The 15817-nt window shown below is 37.6% G+C and overlaps 1 protein-coding gene across 1 annotated transcript in view; it reads left to right on the top strand.

Annotated features, from left to right (window-relative positions):
* ZMPSTE24 (zinc metallopeptidase STE24) overlaps positions 1 to 15817 on the top strand; it is a 48467-nt gene that overhangs the window by 29586 nt on the left and 3064 nt on the right. The window contains exons 8-9 of the mRNA XM_082832431.1: positions 11168 to 11272; positions 13044 to 13187. Of these exons, the coding sequence (XP_082688557.1) occupies positions 11168 to 11272; positions 13044 to 13187 (249 nt within the window). The remainder of the gene's footprint in view (positions 1 to 11167; positions 11273 to 13043; positions 13188 to 15817) is intronic.

Here is a 15817-nt window from a genome sequence, read left to right as displayed (position 1 = left end):
GCACGGGTTCGATCCCTGGTTGGGGAGCTAAGACCCCACATGTCGCATGGTGGGGCCAAAAAAAAAAAAAAAAGGGAAACAAGTGGGTTTATCCTGTCCGGATATTGTAATAAAAGTCATTTTGGTCTGACCAAGAGTCATAGGATTTTAAGCTAGGAAGAGCTCTTAAGGTCATCTTATAGACAGGAAAACTGAAGTCCAAAAAGAGTAACCAGGTGACAACAGTGGGGAATCATACAAGTTCAGCAAGTCAACCTGCTGAAGAGGTATCCACATGCAGGGTGGATTACTTTATAGCCAAACCTGGGTGTTAGATAGTGGTCTGCTGATTTCAGTAATGAAATAACTGACCTTTAGTATCTGTGAGAACAGTATTCTTTGGCTTAAATCTTAGAAAAGATTAGTCTTTTGAACCACGTTGAATGGAGTTTGAGTTATTTTGTTGGCTTCTTGAAGAGTAGCTGCAAATATTTTAGCATCTATGTATAAGTTACATAGTCCTACCCTAGAGAACCTGTAGTAGAGGAGAGTAGATATGTATACAAATGGCTCACAGTTTAAGGCAGAGGGTGGTAAGTGAGTGGCTGAAATAGTGTGGCTTTTAGAAATTAAGAAATTAATGCAGATGCTAATGGTCAGACAGGTTTCTTAAAAGAGAGGATATTTGAACTAGGCAAAATTTTGACTTGGGGGTGGAGCTTTTCAGGTTGAAGATATGGAATGAATAAAGCTATAAAGACAACTACACAATGGCTATTCTGAGACTAATGAATAAACGGATTCTTGTAGAAGGGGATAGAAAGGTAGGCCAGGACCAGTTTGTAAAGTACTTCTTCCTGAAGACATTGAGTGGTTGTTTTCAGTGGCCTGGAAAGTTTAGATTGATTTGGGTAGAGGCCAAAGCTTGTTTTAGGAAGTTTAAAATTTGGTGGCAACATATATGATCGAGCAAAGATTAGAGGCCAGGGGGACTTCTAGGGGCCTATTGCATCAAGATAACCAAGATAAGCATGAAATAAGGGCCTACACTAGAGTGAGAGGTGAGAATAAGTGTGGAGTCATAATAAAAGATGGATTTAAAGTACTTGGGTGATTGCTATTATGGGGAGTAAAGGAGGAAATCAAAGATTGACGCAGAACGCCAGTGCATGTACCACAGGTGAGGTGATTTTAGGTAGTATATCAGTATTGGAAATTTGAATGGCTATATGTGTATTAATGTATATTAGGAAAAAGATAAAACTAGCTTATCATGATTTCATGAAAATTGTCATTTAGGATAAGGTTAAGTTTTAAAAAGTGAGTTGATTTTTTAAAAGATATTAAATAATCACACAGAGAATACACAGGTGTGGCAGAAGTTTAGGAAATAGTGGTTTATTCAGCACCTGCTACTGAACACCTACTATGTACAGCACAGTGGGGGATGCAAAAATGGTTTTAAGTCTGGATCACATAGAAAGGATGAAGTGTTTCATTTTGAACAGAAGAAAACTAAAGTTATCTGAAATCCCTCCTCTTAGAGATAACTACTATTAACATTTTGATGAATATCTCCATACTGGCTATTCACATTTTATAAGATGACTAGGAAACTTACTCTCTGCAGTTTTATCCTTCAGAAGACAAATTCGATCATTGGAACAACCTGTCTCAAAAGCAGTTTAAGTAAAAGGAAAACTTTTAATATATAAAAGCTGTACTTTTATAGAAGAAAACAAGTATTTCCCCAGCAAGTGCTAGGGTCATGTGAAAGTATTCCCAGTTGATAAGTATAGTAGAGGACAAGATCCAGAGATGTGGGTTTGGCTTTTACCTACTACTTATTAGCAAGATGACCTTAAGACATTTTAACTTCTCGGTGTCCTTTATCTCTAAAATGAAGATATTACTTCCCATCTTGTGCAGCTTGGTGTTGTGAGGATCAAATGAATCAGCATATGAATTTTATGAAAAGTGCTATAGAAAAGTGAAAGATATGTGGTACTTATTTTTGTTATTGTATGTGAAAGTTGCATGGGAAGAAAAGAAAATCCAGTTTTGTCTAAGAATCTACCACCAATAAACAAGTCTCCTTTCTGCAGAAAGTGACCCTTATTTAAGCTCTTTTCATTCCATATCTTTGAATGTGACTCCATGCAGTTCTGAATAGCTTCCTAAACCCAGACATCAAACCAAGAGACAAGAGCCTATGTTATCTAATAGAGACCTGCTTGTTTTATAAAAGAATTAATTCATAGTTCATACTGGGAAGCAGGTAACTAGTGAAACTAGAAGCCTAAAGACTGTGTACTTTATATAAAATGATGATAATGATAGCTGCCTTGTAGTAGTGGAGATTAACAAACTGTATGTAAAATATCTAATAATACAGTGTCTAGTACATAGACCATTTAATGAGTGGGAGCTGTTATCATTATTATTAAGCAAAGCAGCCTATTTTGCTTATTATTAAACTAATAGACAAATTAGAAAACATGAATAATCCAACTAACCGTAAACATCTTACTATATATATTTCTAATCTTTTTAAATCATCATTTTTTAAAATCATTCTCCTCGGGACTTCCCTGATGGCACAGTGGTTAGAATCTGCCTACCAATGCAGGGGACACGGGTTTGAGCCCTGGTCCGGGAAGGTCCCACGGGAAAGTCCCACATGTCGTGGAGCAACTAAGCCCATGTACCACAACTACCGAGCCTGTGCTCTAGAGCCCACGTACCACAACTACTGAAGCCTGCGCACCTAGAGCCTGTGCTCCGCAAAAAGAGAAACCACTGCAATGAGAAGCCCGCATGCTGCAACGAAGACCCAAAGCAGCCAAAAATAAATAAATTAGTTAATTAATAAAATAAAATCATTCTCCTCTTATTGGGTGTATGGGTTGTTTCCAGTTTTTTGCTGTTAAAACTATTCTTGCAATGAATATTTTTGTATATAAATCTTCAGTTGCACCTCTTTATTTCCCCCTTAGAATACATGTCTATTAATTGGTGCTTTGTTCATTATTCCCTCTTGATGGCCATTCCCTGAAGGTACAGGTACACATGTCTCTTAGCCATTTAAGAAACTAGGCTAGTTATCTCATTCTTCACTTTCTCTACCAAATGTATTCTGACGTAAATACTGATGTTTAAAAGGAAAAGAGATAATAAATGTAAATGCTATCTTGCCAGTCATTTTAATCTATCCCTCTACCCAGCCTCATTTTGAAGTGGTCATTTTCCTTAAAAATGAGGAATTGGTGAAGGAGTGGAAAAGTGGTAGAATATCTAGATTCCAGTATCTTGCTGCCTGTGTTTCCATTAGGTTGCATTTTTCTAAGGTCTATAAAACAAAATAAATTCCCTTTTTGTCTTTTTTTTGTACGTCACTCTTTTAAGTAGCTGGAGTTTATTTCAAAACCGTTAGCCTTCACTTTCTAGGGTATATATTGTGTAATTGTTGCGGGATAGATATGTGTCCCATAGATGAAGTATTTTATTATTTTGTTTATTTTTTAAAAACAAGAATATTTTTAAAATATTTATTTTTAAATAACAACATACTTTATTTTTTTAATTAATTAGTTAATTAATTTTTGGCTGCGTTGGGTCTTAGTTGCTGCGTGCGGGCTTTCTCTAGTTGCAGTCAGCAGTAGCTACTCTTCATTGCAGTGTGTGGGCTTCTCATTGAGGTGGCTTCTCTCGTTGGGAGCACCGGCTCTAGGCGCGCGGGCTTCAGTAGTTGTGGCTTGCGGGCTCTAGGGCACAGGCTCAGTAGTTGTGGCGCAGGGGCTTAGTTTCTCTGCGGCATGTGGGATCTTCCCGGACCAGGGCTCGAACCCGTGTCCCCGCATTGACAGGCAGATTCTTAACCACTGAGCCACCAGGGAAGTCCCGAAAAATATTTACTTTTTAACTTTTTTATTTTGGCTGCTCCAGGTCTTAGTTGCGTCATGCAGGCTTCTTAGTTGCGGCATGCAAACTCTTAGTTGTGGCATGCGTGTGGCATCTAGTTCCCTGACCAAGGATTGAACCCGGGCCTGCTGCACTGGGAGCATGGAGTCTTATCCACTGCACTACCAGGGAAGTCCCTGATGTGGACCATTTTTTAAAAATCTTTATTGAATTTGTTACAATATTGCTTCTGTTTTATGTTTTGGTTAAGTGTACAGTTCAGTGGTTTTTAGTATATAATGTGCAACCATCACCATATCACATTCATCCTTTTACTTTTAACCTTACGGTTTTTATATTTTAGATGGCTCATACGTAGATAGACTTTGTTGTTACGGTTGCTTTTAAATCCAATCTAACACTCACTATCTTTTTTTTTTGACAAGCTTTATTTATTCATGTATATTGTGATTACTGATATATTTGGAATTATTTTTACCATATTATTTTATGCCTTTTTTCCCCTCTATCCTTTTCATATCACCCCCACCTCCACCCCAAACATATACACACACATCCTCCTCTTGCTTTATTTTTAGAACTTATTGAAGGTTTTTAAAAAATGATATTTGGGTTGTCATTAATGTTTCAAGGTTCATATATGACTATTCTTTTAATGGTTGCTGTTAAAAATAAATCATGCCCATATAACCTAAAATCTTAATATATACAGTACCTTCACTGCTTCCTGAACAATCCAGGAACCTTAAATAAACACATTGATCTAATTATACCCCCTTCATATTATATTTTAGTTTTATCTTGTTTATTTTTTACCCCTAAAATTAGCGTTATTATTATTTTATACAGTCATTATTTAAGTTTACCTATGTGCTCACCTGTGTCTTTGCTTACCATTCCGTATTCATCTCACACCTTCCTTTTAGAAATTACCTTGCTTCTTCCAGAGTATATGCTTTAGAAATGTCTTTGGAAAGTTGTTTTTGTTTTATTTATTTACTTACTTACTTACTTATTGGCTGCGTTAGGTCTTCGTTGCTGCGTGTGGGCTTTCTCTAGTTGCGGCGAGCGGGGGCTACTCTCCGTTGTGGTGTGCAGCCTTCTCATTGCAGTGGCTTCTCTTGTTGTGGAGCACAGGCTCTAGGTGCACGGGCTTCAGTAGTTGTGGCACGCGGGCTCAGTAGTTGTGGCTCGCAGGTCCTAGAGCGCAGGCTCAGTAGTTGTGACGCACTGGCTTAGTAGCTCCGCGGCATGTGGGATCTTCCCCGACCAGGGCTTGAACCCGTGTCCCCTGCATTGGCAGGCGGATTTTTAACCACTGTGCCACCAGGGAAGTTGTCTCTGTTTTTGTTTTTATATCACTCTCATTCTAGATATCAATTCAAGATTGACAGCTATTTATCCTAGCATCCTAATATTTGTTTATTTTTTTCTATTCTGTTCTGATTTCCTTTGTTCCTGTTGAAAAAGTCAGCTCTGTGAGAATTCCCTGGTGGTCCAGTGCTTAGGACTCTGTGCTTCCCCTGCAGGGGCCATGGGTTCGATCCCTGGTTGGGGAACTAAGATCCTGCCTGCAGCATGGCCAAAAAAAAATTCTTCTCTGAGCTTACTGGGTTTTTTTTTGTTTTGTTTTGTTTTGTTTTGTTTAGTTCTTTCTGGTTATTCTTAAGATTTCTCTTTGATTTTCGTGTTGTGAAAGTATGGACTTCTTTATCCCAGTCCTGTTTGGGATATACTGTGGTTCCTAAATCTAAGGACTCATGTCTTTCCTGAAGTTTAAAAAATTCTTTGCCGTTATCTAAAGTATTCCTTCTTTCCCATTCTCCCTAGTCTATCTTTCTGGAATTCCAATTAGATGAATGTTATACCATCTCATTCTGTCTCCCATGGGTGCTAACCGCTCTTCTATATTTGTCTCTTGGAGCTGCATTCTGTAATTTTTCAGCTCTACACTCCAGTTCATGGATTCTTCCTTTAGCTATACTTAATCTGTTCTTTAACCAGTCCATTGTGTTTTAAAGTTCTAATTGGTTCTTTTTCAAATCAGTCATTTCTGGTAGTCTCTTATTCCTTCCTCATGTTTTTAGTTCCCTTGTTTGTATAAAACATGCTTCTTTTTATTCTGTATCTGATAATTCCAGTATCTGAGGTCTTAAGGAGCTAATGCAGCTAGCTCCATATTGTTTCTGCTAACTCTTACTCATTGTGGCTTGTTTTCTGAAGTATTTGGTAATTTTTATTGTGAGTTCATAATACGTCAATGATCTTAATCTTCAGGAATCTTGAAGTGTCTGAGTTTAGGGTACATTCCTCAATAGAGGATTTGTATTTGCTTCTATCAGTTGGCCCCAGTGCTACCAAGCCAGAAGCGCTTTAATATCTCATCTTGGGGTTTTCTGGACCATGCAGATAATGTTTTTGAATTTTAATGGAGACTTTTCTTTTTTTTCCACTTTAGATGAGCTTGACACAGTTGGGCTACTTCACCAGCATTTTTTTTTTTTTTTTCTGGCTCACTCTTTAACTCAGAGTATACCCCTTCATGGGATTATTCAAGGGATGTTAATTTCAACTCCTCACCTTTGGCTTTTTCTTACTTTAAAACAAACTAAACTGTATGTTTAAAGATATTTGTTTTACCTTATTAAGCAGTTTTTTTTTTTAAAGATGTTGGGGATAGGAGTTTATTAATTAATTTATTTATTTTTGCTGTGTTGCGTCTTCATTTCTGTGCAAGGGCTTTCTCTAGTTGTGGCAAGCGGGGGCTACTCTTCATCGTGGTTATTAAGCATTTTTAGATGTTTTTCAGAGTATGTGTGTGTTGGTGAGTGAATGTGGGTATGCACATGTGAGAGTGTGTGTATAAGATTAAATTGTTCATTGTGTCTTGGCACTATTTAAATTTAATCTGGAAAGTTTATAAACGGTGAGAATTTTATTTGGCTTTGTAAACATTATATTTTATCATTCATATGACCACCTACCATTTAGGTTTAGTTATTTTATTTAATTAATTTATTTTTATGCGGCCTGCAGGAACTTAGTTCCCAGACCAGGGATCGAACCTGTGCCCCCTGCAGTGGAAGCATGGAGTCCTAACCACTGGACCACCAGGGAATTCCCTATGTTTAGTTATTTTAAAACCAGTACTATAATAATATGCAAATGATTACATATCTGTTGACTAAAAAATTGTTTATTTGATAAATGTTGAATAATTTACTTTTATATTTATAGCTGTGTGAAAGTTGAAAGCACAGGTCTCTGGCATCAGACTACTTGGCTTCACATCCCAGGTTTTATATTTATTGGCTGTGTGTCCATAGGAAAATTAGTTAATTTCTCTGTACCTAGATTTTCTCATCTTTATTTTTTTAATTAATTTTTATTAATTAATTGCTTTACAATGTTGTGTTAGCCGCCACTGCACAAGAAAATGAATCAGCCATACACATACAGATATCCCCTCCCTTTTGGACCTCCCTCCCATTTAGGTTACCACAGTGCATTAGGTAGAGTTCCCTATGCTATACAGTATGTTCCCATCAGTTGTCTAGCTTTTCTCATCTTTAAAGGGCAGTAATAAGTGTACTTATCTAATATGATGATTATGATGTATAAATGAGTTATAATACAGTATTTAGCACAGAGGACCTGGTACATAGTCACTGTTTAATAAATGTTAGCAACTTTGTTGTTACTTTTTTAATCTTTCCTGGCCTATTCTTCATATGTGTTGAAGGAAAAAAAAATATGTATGCATGTGTATGTATATATTTTTGTGTGTATATGTGTGTGTGTGTATTTACATATATATTTGTAATGTTGGTTTGAGAGGCTATCATAAAGTTAGGGAAGCAGAACTCCAATAAATTTTAACATTAAATTTTACTTTATTAAAGTAACACAAACATACTGTTTAGAAGTTCAGAGTACAAAAAAAGCATATAATAAAATATAACAGTTTCATGTTTCTCGCTTCTCTGTGCTGCTCGCGTGCTGCCAGGGCCCTTTGCCCACAGACTGCAACTCTTTTAGCCTCTTCTGACATTTACACATATCATTTTTCTATATTGTATGTGTACTATTATTTATTGACCCTATCTCTTTTTTTTTTTTTTTTTTCTGCACCGCATGGCATGTGACATCTTAGTTTCCCCAGCCAGGGATCCACCCCGCGCCCCCTGCAGTGGAAGCACAGAGTCTTAACCACTGGGCCGCCAGCGAAGTCCCTGACACTATTATCTCTTGACTTTCACTTACGGTAGATGAGGATTTAGCTCTTGTCCTAACATCCGCTCTGCTCCTCCCTTCCCTCAATTCTTCCAATATAGTCCTGTTACAGTTCTTGGTTTAATCAGTATCAAAACATTTTTGTAAACATTGTTGTAAAACAGTGTTGTACCTATTCACTGCTGAGCATGCCTCACCTTTTTTCCCTCTTGCTTAATAATTGCTTTTTTTTAAGTGTGCTTAGTTTTCCTTTTATCTTTTCGCTAATTCTTCTCACAACTTCTGCTGTCTTTCAGTATAATTTCCTACAAGTTTAATTGCATCATTAACCTTATTAGTTTTAGTCCCCCTCATCCCTGCCACACCCCAAAAGAGATCTCTATTTTCTTTCTTTGGGGTGGTTTCTCTGAAGCCCTGCTCTTCGTTCTCATACTGGACTTCCCTTGTGCTCATCCTTGATTCCATGTTGATTTGCTGTGTTCTCTTGATAGTGTACATCTTCTACTAGTTTCATCAGGTTAAAAAGATGGTATGGTGACTGAGAGTGTGATCATGGCAGCCCTTAACAGATTTTCTTTCGAGTCACACTGTTCAAATCTGGATGGGTTACCCTCTCTAGCTGGTGTATAAATGTCATTCTGGGGTTGCCCTTTACCATTAGAGATTTCCTTCACTTCTCTCCTACATTGGGTCTCCTGTGTTCTGTATTCCATGACTTTTTGTTCCTTAATTTACTCCTTCATTTTGGTAAAGAACATCCTCAATCCAGTACCTTTCTGAGAAAGACTGCATAGTAAAGTTTTTGAGTCCTGGCATCAAAATGCCTTCACTTTTCTGTCACATTCTTTTCTGTCACTTTGACTGGGGTTTAGATTTCTAGATTGGAAATACTTTTTCTTCAAGATCGTGAAGGCATTGTTCCATCGTCTTTTTTTTTTTAATTGCTTTATTTTAAAAAATTAATTAATTAATTTTTTGGCCGCACCACACAGCTTGTGGGATCTCAGTTCCCCTACCAGGGATAGAACTTGGGCTGCAAAGGTGAAAGCCCGGAATCCTAACCATTAGGCCACCAGGGAACTCTCTCCATTGTCTTCTTGATTTCAACATTGCTGGTAAGGTGTCTGAAACCATTCAGTTTACTTATCCTTAGTATGTTACCTTAATTTTTATGCTTCTAGGAAATTGTTGGATCCTTTCTCTGTGTTCTGAAATTTCACATGCCTTGGTGTGAGCCTTTTTTTTAAATTGAAGTATAGTTGATTTGCAATATTATATTAGTTTCTAATGGACAACATAGTGGGTCTGTTTTTACCCATTGTGCTGGGTATGCATTGGGCCCTTTTAATTTGGAAGTTGAGGTTCTTTGGTACTAGGAAACTTTCTGGAATTGTTTTGTTGATGATTTTCTCCTCTCCATTTTTTTATTCTCTCTTTTCAGAGTTCCTATTATTTGAATGTTGGCTTCCTTATATTGAACTTTCTTAGCTTTTCTCTCCTGCTTTTCCATTTCTTTATTTCTTCTATTTTCTGGGAGATTCCATCATCTCCCAACCTTTTTCTTTTTTAAATAAATTTATTTATTTATTTTTGGCTGAATTGGGTCTTCCTTGCTGTGCGTGGGCTTCTCATTGTGGTGGCTTCTCTTGCTGCGGAGCATGGGCTCTAGGCGCGTGGGCTCAGTAGTTGTGGCTCGCGGGCTCTAGAGTGTAGGCTCATTAGTTGTGGCGCAAAGGCTTAGTTGCTCCACAGCATGTGAAATCTGTTGCTAGTGTACCCAGGCCCTCAACTATGTCGAACTCCCAGTTGAAGTGTCCTGTTCTTTTGCCCTATCCAGGGAGAATGAGCTTTCAGGCTTTTGCCAGAACGAGGAGGAGCACTTGCCTTTTGGTGTGGAGTTGGAGAAGGAATCTGGAGCTTTAACCATTTCTCACACAGCTCTCAATTCTTATTTCAGCCACCACCTCCTGTTCCCCAGTTCCAGAATTACCTGGTACTGTTAGTTCTCGAGCCCTTTAAAGACTGTCAGTGTTAATCAGTGTTCTCAGCCAGTGTAAATCAGGCTGGTTCTCTTCTCTCCACTGCTAGCTTATGATGTAACTTCCTTTGGCCTGCCTAGTCTATTATCATTTGTCTGTCTGCTTTCCTGCTTCCAAAATGTTGTTGCTCTTGCCACCTCACCTGTTTTCCCTATCCTTGTGGGTTTATATCTTAAAAAAAACAACTCTTGATTGTAGTTTTACTGGAGTTTTTAGAGGGAATAAAATTAGATGTGAATGTTCCCTCTGCCATCTTAGCTTGGAAGTCTCTGTTTTTTAAATAGCATTTCCTGGTGTTTTTGGAGGTCATAAGTGACATGTCCTTATTAGCAGATAATTTGGAAAATAGGAAAGATATGAAATAAACATCACTGTAATTCTACCATATAGAAAAACTATTGTTGACATTTCGATATACTTTCAGTCTGTTTTCTATATTTGTGTATTTTTACATACACATTTGCATTTTTTCATAATTGGAATCATACTATATATTTTTAGTTTTGTTTCCTGCTTTCTTCACCTAATGAGCCATTTTCCCATGTCAGAACATAATCTTTGAAAACATCTAGTGGATAGTCATCTAGTGGATGTATAACATAAATGTTATTTGGCACTATCATGAGCAGTTTCCCATGTTGCAACATAATCTTTGAAAGCAAAATTTCTAATGGGTTTATAATATGGCTGTCACATGACTGTGTCATGATTTATTTAACTATTGTCCTATTGATAAATATTTATATTTTTTTTAATCTAAAGTAGACTCATGAAGTCAGAATATGTCTGTCTTGTTCATGATTCTGTGTTCAAGCTTAACCCGGTGTTTAATGTGGAGTGGTTCAGGGAATGTTTTGTTAAGTGAATGAACAGTTCTGCACAAAAGTCCGATTGTTTTCTTAAGTTAGAATATAAGAAGGTCTCTTTCTGGGTTAAAAGGTATAAACTTTTTGAAGTTTGTTGATAATTTATTTTCAATTTGTTCTTCGATTCAGAATAAGAAACAAGGATGTAAAAATGAGGAAGTGCTTGCTGTGCTAGGCCATGAACTGGGGCACTGGAAGTTGGGACACACAGTCAAAAATATCATTATTAGCCAGGTAAGTTTGGAGTGACAATTCTCTTTTTATGACAGGATAGTCAAATTATAAATATAGCAGGCATGAGAGTTCATATAGTAGAGAGGTTAATACAGACTCTGTAGCCAGGCTTCACATCACGGCTCCCTGACACTACCTGTGTGACCTCAGGCAAGTTCCTGAGCCTCTCTCTGTCTCCATTCCCTTATTGAGTGATGATATCTCATAGGACTGATGTAACAATTAAATGAGTTAATATACGTAAAGAATTTGGAGTAGTACCTGGAATATGGTAAGTACTATAGAAGTATTTATTGTTGTTATCATCATCGTCATCGTCACCACCTCCTGAGTCACTCAGCGAAGGAGCTGTGAAGATCAAAAGGAGTGAGCCCAGATAACTTGGGTATTAAAATACTTTTTTTTTTTTTTTTTTTTTTGCGGTACGCGGGCCTCTGACTGTTGGCGGCCTCTCCCGTTGCAGAGCACAGGCTCCAGACGCGCAGGCTCAGCGGCCATGGCTCACGGGCCCAGCCGCTCCGCGGCATGTGGGATCTTCCCGGACTGGGGCGCGAACCCGTGTCCCCTGCATCGGCAGGCGGACTCCCAACCACTGCGCCACCGGGGAAGCCCTAAAATACTTTTTAAAGAACATTTTTTCTCTTTTAAAAAAGTCATTATAGGGGCTTCCCTGGAGCGGAAAAAGGTCATTCTATACCCATAGAAAAAAAAATTGGAAAAGGTAGTAAATATAAAGCACATAATAATTTCTGTAATATTCCTCTTCTGGGTATTAATACCACTAAACCAACAGAGTGAACACAGTTTTAAGGCTCTAAGTGAAGTAGCACTGTGTTTTGTTGACTGGTTCTGAGCATATATGGCCTCAACTGAGACTTAAATGGGTCTTTGTACCTTTCTAAAAGGCTAGCTGGTTCTGGGTGATGGATTATATGGGAAGACTTGTGTACCCCTGTACGTACCTTCCTGTTGCCTTACATCTATAGGTATAAAAATGAATTCCTTGGCGGGAAGCTATGTTGTACGGATACATGGCAGTGAGTAAGACATTAAATAAGTCCAAATCCAAGTTTAATGTAAGTTACTCAGTTTAATAAGGAAAATCACTGCTGCTTTCATGAAGGAAGGGGTCCAATAGAATCAGCCTACCATGAGGGTGGTGGACTGGTCCCTGAGGTACCTCATCAGGGCCGGGGTTGATTGCCTCTTCTGAAAAATTGTACACTCAGCAAGAGCCAGTGGGGGGATGTCTGTGTTGCTGATTAATGCATTGATTCCATCCCTATCACCATGGCCACTCTGTTCATGAGCCCTTGACCAAGTCCTAGAGTGGCTAAGGAAAGAAGCTGGCTAACATCCACAGAGCAGATATCTTCTCCACCTGATCATTGAGAGGGCCTCCTCTACCGTGGAACGCTTTTGGTGAACATTCACGTTAGACCTAAGTATTATCATACTCTGGGCTAATTTTGGCAGTTTTACCACATACCCCTTTCCAGATCTTCTTGTTAGCCATCCACTAGTTTGTTCCAAGGTCCTAGTCATCCAGCTAAACCATTATTTGTCCACTAACATGAATTAATGTATATATCCTCAGCTCAGGCCCTCTCTCCTTCTAGAATAAAAGTAAAACTGTAAAACTACCTAAATAACTTTTTCTGTGATTACACTAACATCATTCTTAAAAATCACATCATGATGTCTTGTTCTACTGATCCCACAGTGAAATCAGCTTAGAAATAACTTAGAAATTTTGTATCCTTCTTTCTAGATGAATTCTTTCCTGTGTTTTTTCTTGTTTGCTGTATTAATTGGTCGAAAGGAGCTTTTTGTTGCATTTGGTTTTTATGACAGCCAACCCACTCTAATTGGACTATTGATCATCTTCCAGTTTATTTTTTCACCTTACAATGAGGTAACGTATACTCTTTAAAATTATCTCACATATGCCCTTGTCTATTTCAAATCTAGAACCTTTAGGGTAGTGAAAAAACAAAACAAAGCTATAGTTTTAACAAGCAGATGAAACAAAGTTTTAGTCGCTTGATTTACTAGCTAGTATAAGAAAGTAGCAGAAAAACCCAATCCCAAATAATAAGTGCTTGCATACTGTTAGGGGGAAAAAAAAAGTGGAGAATTAGACTTTAGTGGTGAAAACCTTGATATAACAGGTACCTAGAGACTTGGTAGATGGAGATTAACTATTGGAATGCTATGTCCTAAACCACATATTCACCAGTGCTTGGGTGAAAACCTTCTGTGTGTGAAGGGACAAAGCAAATATAATTGAGTGTAAGTATGACTGGATAAGGGAGGCTGTATGACAGTGTTCCTCTGATTGTATTCCCTGACCACCTGATTCATAATAGCCTTAGCATCCCACCCCAGACCCTCTGAATCAGAATTGGGTGTTTTATGATAAGTGTAGTTTAAGAACCACTCAGTAGGGGGACTTCGTATATGTGATAAGACATAGATTAATGAGACTGTATATGAATAAATCCAGTGATGGCAACATGTCCTGATACTAATTGATTAGACTTCCACATTAAGCCAAGAAATAGTATCGGGGATCTCGAGATGTCTCCATTCAGAAGAATTCTGTCTTGGGACAGGTTGTAGAGTTAAGGTTTTAACTTTCTCCGTAAAAGGTGGGGGTGGGCTGGGGTGTAAGGCACCAGCAAAGAAAAATGGAGAGGAATAGATCATGTTTGTATAGCGTTGTCCTCAGAATATACATTCATTTTCCAGAGAACTGAGATTTATTATCTTTAAACTCTAAATGTTTTAATTTTTTATTTTACCTTTTGCTGAGAGTATAAAATGCTGTATATAGACTGTTACTTCTTAAAGAGGTTATAGAACACCTTATAGTGGTAATTGTCATTTCTGTCTTCAGTCACAATTCAGGAATGCCTTAAGGACACTGAGTCATGTATATGAAATGCCCCAGACTGCTTTGCTCTTTAAGCAGTTATGCTGTTTGTTTGTTTATTTATTTGTTTAACTAATTTTCTTATCTCTTCGATCACTGTCAGGCTGATAATCCTTGCTAATATCAGTGTAACTTTCTGTTATGGTCATTATCTGTTTATAATTTTCTTCTTCACCCAATCATAGACTGGGAAATCAGATAAACTCATTAAGTAAAAGTTACTAGATTTTGACTGAGTATAAGTGTCCTCTTGTAAGGAAGGCACCAGTAACGTTAGTGGTTCTCCTTTGGGCATCTAATTTGGCCTCTCAGTTTTTGTCTTTGTCTCCTTATATTGAGTAGTTGAGTTCACTTCAAAAAATGTCTAAGTAAACGTGGGGTATTAGAGTAATTTGAAATGTGAGATATTAGCAACTGTTTTAAAAACTTTGGTGAGCCCAGGAGATTCATTTCAAAAAGACTAAATATTTAAACAGAAAATCTTATGTTTAATGTCAGCATTTAAGAGGTCATTATAGGAAAGACATATTTTCCCAGAAAATGGGGAAATTGCCCCATCAAGAAGAGCTTGGAAACCTACAGCAGAGTAGGTAGGTATAGGTTAGTATCTGCTTATGTTTCTATTTATGTCTTACAGTGAGATTCAAGGAACAGTTAGCCTGGGACACTTGAAATCAGGAGATAGATACATAGATAGATACATAGATAGATAGATAGATACTAGTTAATGATTCTGTCCCAAAAAGTACATTCAAGATTTGGAAAGAAATTTCAGGTAGAATTCAGATATTAGCTTTGAACATATCTAAGAAGGTATTAGGAACTCCCAGACTTTATGTTGAAACTCTATATCTGCTAGTGGCAATAAAAGGTACAGAGGAGAGACTTTTTAAACTTTTTTTTTTTTATTGCTGACATATTTTAAGGTAAGAAATAGACATCATGTCATTCAACCTGTAATACTTCAATATGCAAATAAATTACTTTTCCCTCAAAATTTATATTTTCGGATGAAATTTGTCCTCTTCATAGTTGTCACCTTCAGGGACTGAACATTTATTCTGATGAAGCTACCGTAGCTCAGAACACTTTAGAAAATTCTATTTTGAGATTGTCATTAGTGGCTATAATATATATATACGTGTGTGTGTGCGTGTACACACACATATATATATTAGAATGTTCTCAGTTATCATTTAAAGGTGGATAAGTGAGCAAGAATTTTTTTAAAAAAGAAAAAGAAGAGTCTGAATATAAATCACCACATCTTACCTGTATCTGAGGAAGGTAGTGTCCATGGGCTTTGGAATCATCAAGAATTTCAGCACTGCCACCTTCTAGTAGTGTGACTACAAGCAAGTTATCTCACCTCTCTGAGATACACCTTCCTCATCCGTAAAACAGGAGAAAGAGTAATTACCTTGTAGGATTGTTGGAGAATATGTAAAGTGTCAATTCAGTGCCCAGCACATGGCAGGTTCTCAAATGTTAGTATTTCTTTAAGACTGACATTCCTTTGGACATATGTCTGTTTCTGGTCTGTTGGCTTGCTGGGGAAAAGGCTCAATTTTTAATAATTCCCCCACCCTAGGTCCCCTAAATATGAGTGA

This window comes from Leucopleurus acutus (assembly GCF_964270905.1).
Source record: "Leucopleurus acutus genome assembly, chromosome: 2".
In the NCBI taxonomy this organism is placed as follows: Eukaryota; Metazoa; Chordata; class Mammalia; order Artiodactyla; family Delphinidae; genus Leucopleurus; species Leucopleurus acutus.
The sequence above is the reverse complement of the archived record's forward strand: the minus strand, read 5'-3'. Positions and strand labels throughout refer to the sequence as shown.